This window comes from Cariama cristata, unplaced genomic scaffold (genome assembly GCF_000690535.1).
Source record: "Cariama cristata isolate BGI_N322 unplaced genomic scaffold, ASM69053v1 scaffold23333, whole genome shotgun sequence".
Classification (NCBI taxonomy): domain Eukaryota; kingdom Metazoa; phylum Chordata; class Aves; order Cariamiformes; family Cariamidae; genus Cariama; species Cariama cristata.
In genome coordinates, this window is record NW_009606947.1 from 165 (window position 1) to 5,649 (window position 5,485).

Here is a 5,485-nt window from a genome sequence, read left to right on the forward strand (position 1 = left end):
GGAGTTCTCTGTAATTCCCACTGCTCGGGGCTTTCCAGGGCTGGATACACCCAGTGTGACACCTGGGCAGGTCCTGTGCCTCCCGCCCAAAGTCTGGTAACCAAACCCTGCCTCAGAGCACCCCGCAGAGCCCGGTGCGGGGAGAGGCAGAAGTCTGCTCTAGCCCAGAGGGAAGAAGATTTTGGGATGGTGATGGCAAGAAACTTAGGGTGCGACTTGTGTGCCAGCAGGGATGGCGGACAGGAGCCAGGACCGGAGCCTGCGGGAGGAGCTGACGTGTGCCATCTGCTGCGAGCTCTTCAGTGAGCCCGTCATGCTGGACTGCATGCACCACTTCTGCAAGGCCTGCATCCAGGGCTACTGGGAGAGCTGTGCCCGCGTCCCATCCTGCCCCCAGTGCCGCCGCGAGTTCCCCAGCCCAGCTTTCCGCACCCACTACCTGCTGTCCGGGCTGGTGGAGAAGGTGCGGCGCTGCGGCTCCGAGGAGCACCGGCACAAGATGCAGGTGAGTGGCTTCTGCCTGGCTGGGGGAGAAGGGGACAAGCACCACGTGAGACCTGTGCAGCCACTGCAAGCCCACCACCACCTCCTTCTGCTTTTGGTTCCTCCCCGGGGAATCCCATGCGTGCCTCACCTGACCCGAATGCAGTGGCATCTGCATCTCTTCCTGATTCATTCTCTCTCCCTGTTTCCTTCCAGCTGTCTGTCTGTTGGACGCTTTTTACTCTTGCATTTGTTTCTCTCACTGCTGCACCCGACTTCCATCGCAGCCTCATTATTTCTGAGGTAGGGACCACGTAGACAGGGATGAGGGATGCTTGTGTCAGATGCGCTGCTTGAGGGGTCAGTCCCTGCACATAGCACACAGGGTTTAAACCTTCTGCAAACAGGTATCCAGGCTGGAGCTTCCAGTCTTAAAAATAAATTTTTTTCATTATATGCATACATGTGTAGTTGTCAACCCTGTGTATCAGCTTCTTTCTTCTCCTTACTGACTTTGTAAGAAATACTGTTGCCTCCCTCTAATGCTGGCCTCAGGAATTGGGATTGCTCCTAAATCATAGCAGAGTAGTGAAATGGTCTGCTCACCTTCTTTTCCTCGTTCCTGCAGAAGCACCTGGAAGATGCTTTGCAAGCTCGTCAGAAGGAGATGGAGAACTTCTTGCGGAAGAAGCGTGCGATGCAGGAAGATATCTGTGGCCTGACGGTAATGCCCTGTGATAGCTGCTTTTTGTACAGCCTCTGGGTTAATGTTCATAGAGGATCTGTGTATCACTTCAGCTGAGACTTAGCTTAGCTTCCTGTAAAAATGTAGATTAATAACTCTGTAGGGTTCTGAACAAACTCCCCCGCACAGAGGCCAGAGCCCATCGCTACTGAATATTCAGTGGAGGCTTTGGGAAGAAGCATTGAGCACTTGTTAATGCAGTGTTTACAACGTGCATTGGTGCAGCAGAGCTGAGACGGGGTGAACGGTGAGAGGTGTCAGGTGAGCAGGCTGTTCTGGCCCTGCAGCGCTGCCCCTTTGGGAGAGGGTTAATTCTTGGAAGTTCCAAAGTCCTCTTCTGTGTCTGAAGGGTTGGCAGCAAAGCTGAAGGAGCTGGGTCAGTGGCAATGTTGGCGCTGCAGAGAGCAGTGGCCTTGTCACAAGGACTGTGTTTGGATGCACTGTGAAGTTCTGAGACGATGTGAGGAGCCTGAGTGCTCTCTATGGGCTCGAGTGGCACCAGGCTGCCTACCTGTCACTGATCAATGAAGCAAGAGCAGACATAGGCTGACTGCACTTCCTTCTTGAGTAATATAAAAGTATTAAAAGCCAAGGAAGGAGAGTTTAAGGAAAATGGAAGTAGTTCAGAGTTGAGATAAAACTGATGGGAGACTGTCTTCTGACTGGAGTCTCTGATCCCCCTGCCTGCACTGTTTCATATCTATATCCCACTGCCAGATTTGGAATAGACCTTTGAGGTTAATGAAGAAGTATTAGCAAACAAGGACATGTGGCTGATGTCCCGTTGCAGTAGAAGAGCTGACTAAGAGGTGTTTCAAGACTAGGGGAGCAAATAGCTGATCTGAACAGGGAGGCTACGCATGTCCTCTGCAGTTCTGGAGTGTCACAACAAGCACCTGCTAGAGCAAAGGGAGGCTAGGGTGCCGTGCCGGCTAGTGAAGCTTCAGATGTACTCTGGGGGAGATGGGTTTCCTGCTGGTAGAAAGGGATGTGCGTTTCAGGAAGCGCTCCTCCAGAAAATAATGAGGGCTAAGGTCACATTTAGAGATTAAAAGCTTAAAGATTGGGAAAATAGAAAGTCATTGGCTGTCCATTGTCAACAGGCAGGAAGGCAGTGAGAGCACCACAAGGCTGGCTGGCTGACTCAACAACCAGAAAAAAGTGACCTCTGAAAAGAGCTGAATGGGATTTTGTCAGCCTTAACTACAGAGATCAGTTTGTGCAGCTCCCCCATCTCTCCCATACAAACAGGAGACCTGAGAGACACAGGCATCAGAGAAAAAGAGCAAGTGATCAGTGTCAGGCAGCTCTGTCCAGGGTCTGGCACAAGGTGAAATAAATCCTAACTAACCTGAACAGCTGAGTCTGCAGCTCCAGAAAAGCAAAAGAGCTCCAGTCTTGCACACAAGCAAATTCCTGGTGGTGTGGGAGAGGGCTGTGGGCTCCCAGTGTGGCTGTGTGAAAGGATTTCTAGTTAAGGTGACCAAGCCATCGGTAGAGTAGGGGTTTTTTGGTTTGGTTGGGGTTTTTTTCACCCTTTGGCTCTGCAGCCTTGAAAGTTGTCCTTGCATCCTGTTTTCCACCCAAAAAGTTGCAGGTATGTCCGAGAGGCTCTTAATTTCCAGGACTCTGTAAGCAAAGTAATAGGCCCAGCCATCTTGTGCACCTACTTGTGTGTTTTAGTTGCCAGACTCATCTTCTGCCTTTGCCCTCTGTTCAGAAGGTGTCTGGGGAGCTGAACTTCAAGATCCGGGCAGAGTTTGCCCGCCTTCATCAGATCCTGGAGGAAAAGGAGAGCGCTGTGCTGGCAGAACTGGGTGAAAAGGAGGAGCAGTTGCTGGCACGGCTGCACAGGAACGTCCACCAGCTGGAGGAGGGGATGTCGGTGCTGCAGAGGGACATAGAACACATAGAGCAGACCCTGAGCAAGGTGGAAGAAGTGTCATTGCTGGAGGTGAGCACGCCTGGCTGACCCTGGCAGAAGGCTGAGGGATGTTTCAGGATCTGAATTTGGGATGGGGAGAGTCCCGAGTGACAGCACTAGGCTGGAACTGGAAGTGGTTGTCACTGCCATCCCTCCAGATTATCTGCCCAGTCCCTTGGAGTCTGGAGGCTTTAGCCACAAGGCGTATGGTGACCTCTCATACGTGGTGGGTCTCTGGAGCCTTACTCCTTCTCTGTCATCCCTGTGAAATTGCCTTGGCCTCCATGTCCAGTCAGTTTTTCCTAGGGTGGGCGTCCTGGTAGGTTGGTTTCCTCTTTCTGTGCTATGCAACAGCAGGAGGCAGGACAGGGAGCTTATTTGTGCAGCTGCATGAATTACAGACAGTGACTGCTAATTCTCTCTGCTCCTCACTGCAGGTGGAGAGCCTGGATATCAGGTACGTGTCTGGCATGAAAGAAGCTGATTCCCTTTTCAGGAGCTTATCTCTGTCCATGGGACAGCTTATCTCTGTCTGGGACCACACAGGGGAGGGATCTTATCTCAAGTTTTAAAAGCATCGCAAATTGCACAGTGAACTGCTGGTGCTGTGCCAGGTGGGAACTGGTCCCCAGCACATGTTGGATGCTCTTCCCGGGGAGCGTGTGTGTCGAGATGGCTGGGCTGGAAGAGCAGGTGGAGGAGATGTGCTGGTTTGGAATGGGTCCAAGACCCATGCATGCTGCAAGTGGGAGCAGGGCTGATGCCAGAGACTTTGGATGCTTTAGCTTCCTGCCCTTTCTTAGCTTCTTACAACTCACAGGGCTGCAAAACTGACCGCGAGGTGCAGGTTTGTCTGAGGCTGCGAGTAACTGAGGGCTAGAACTGCCACAGGGGAGCGTGTCCCTGTCCCCTCCCTCCCCTGGGGGCTGCAGTGGGATGCAGGCCTGGCCTGTTCACCCATGCCGGAGTCGTGCTTGGTTGTGCTAGGTGCTGACCTGCTGTGACTCACCGCTCCACGAGCGGTGCTGCCAGATCTGTCTCTGTCTGCAACATCTTTGCCCCGAGCCACTTGCCGCAGCGGGTGGAGTAAGCAGCTGCCAGGGAGGTTTGTGTCCCATCTTTACCAAATGCGTTGTGCGCAGTAGCGTGCTGCAGTCCTGACTTTGTTCTTCCCGCGTGCTTTCAAGTGGCACAGCAGAGGGTTTGATTGTTGCTCTCTCTGCCCCAGGCCCTCGGTGCACGTTGAGACCCAGCCTGCCTTCGACCTGGAGCACTACAGGGACAGCTGCAGCGGCCCCTTGCAGTACATCTTCTGGAGACAGATGCTGCGGTCCATCTGCCCTGGTGAGTGGATTGGTGTGAGGGATGGATGTGGTGGATGGTGGCAGTGCCATGGATGCTCTACAGAGGGAATGTGCAACTGGTAAAATGCCATGCTTGATGCCTCTGCAGCTCCTGCCCCGCTCACCTTTGACCCTGAGTCAGCCCACCCCAACCTGGTCTTCTCCAGAGACTTGACAGCAGTGACAGAGAGGAATCGAGCCCAGCCCGTGCCCAGCAGCCCCCGGCGCTTCCGTCAGTGCGTCAATGTCCTGGGCTCACAGACCTTCAACAGCGGCCGGCACTACTGGGAGGTCTGGGTGGGCAGCAAAACCAAGTGGGACCTGGGGGTGGCTGCCGAGGCTGTGGACCGGGCGGCGAAGGTCAAGTTGTGCCCGGAGAACGGCTACTGGACACTTCGCCTGCGGAACAGGACGGAGTACTGGGCCACCGCCACCCCATGGGTGCGCCTGACTCCCCGCCGCCCCCCCCGGAAAGTGGGGGTCTTCCTGGACTGCCAGGAGGGCACTGTCACTTTCTTCGATGCTGGCGACATGTCCCACCTCTTCACCTTCCACCAGGTCTCCGCGGAGAGATACTGCCCCTTCTTCAGCACCTGCTTCAGCGATGGGAGGGACAACATGGAGCCCATGCGCCTCTGCCACCTGGCTCTGTGAGGGGCGAGGAGGAGCAGGGTGCTTCAGGGACACCAGCATGGCTCCTTCTCTCGGCCAGCCGGCTGGCTGCCTGGGGCCATGCTGTCTGCACACACGGGCCTGGTGGGGGTTGGCGGGGCTGTTTTGGTTTCAATTTTGGGAAGAAGGAGGGGGATGAGTCTCTTCCCAGCTCCTGTCTGCACTCCCTTCTCTATGCCATGGACTGTGGGTGCTCTGCTACATTCCCAGAGGTGCCTGGCACCCCTTGAACACCTTCCCATGCCTGCGCATTGCACGGTTCAGTAACCGCAGCCACAGGGCTGCAGTGGAGATGGCCACAGGCTGCTTGCGCCTCCT

General features: G+C 54.8%; 1 protein-coding gene across 1 annotated transcript; it reads left to right on the forward strand.

Moving 5' to 3' along the window:
- Positions 1–232: 232 nt before the first annotated feature.
- Positions 233–5,149, forward strand: LOC104158810 (zinc-binding protein A33-like). The gene is made up of 6 exons (XM_009696558.1): positions 233–505; positions 1,112–1,207; positions 2,949–3,182; positions 3,590–3,609; positions 4,381–4,496; positions 4,605–5,149. The coding sequence occupies exons 1-6, from the start codon at positions 233–235 to the stop codon at positions 5,147–5,149; spliced, it is 1,284 nt and encodes a 427-aa protein (XP_009694860.1).
- Positions 5,150–5,485: the final 336 nt, after the last annotated feature.

Excerpts from the sequence above, each read along its gene's own strand:
- LOC104158810 (XM_009696558.1), top strand. The coding sequence starts at position 233 with ATGGCGGACAGGAGCCAGGACCGGAGCCTGCGGGAGGAGCTGACGTGT. Across the intron at positions 3,610-4,380 it reads GTGGAGAGCCTGGATATCAG|GCCCTCGGTGCACGTTGAGA; the intron begins GTACGTGTCTGG and ends TCTCTGCCCCAG. Across the intron at positions 4,497-4,604 it reads GCTGCGGTCCATCTGCCCTG|CTCCTGCCCCGCTCACCTTT; the intron begins GTGAGTGGATTG and ends ATGCCTCTGCAG.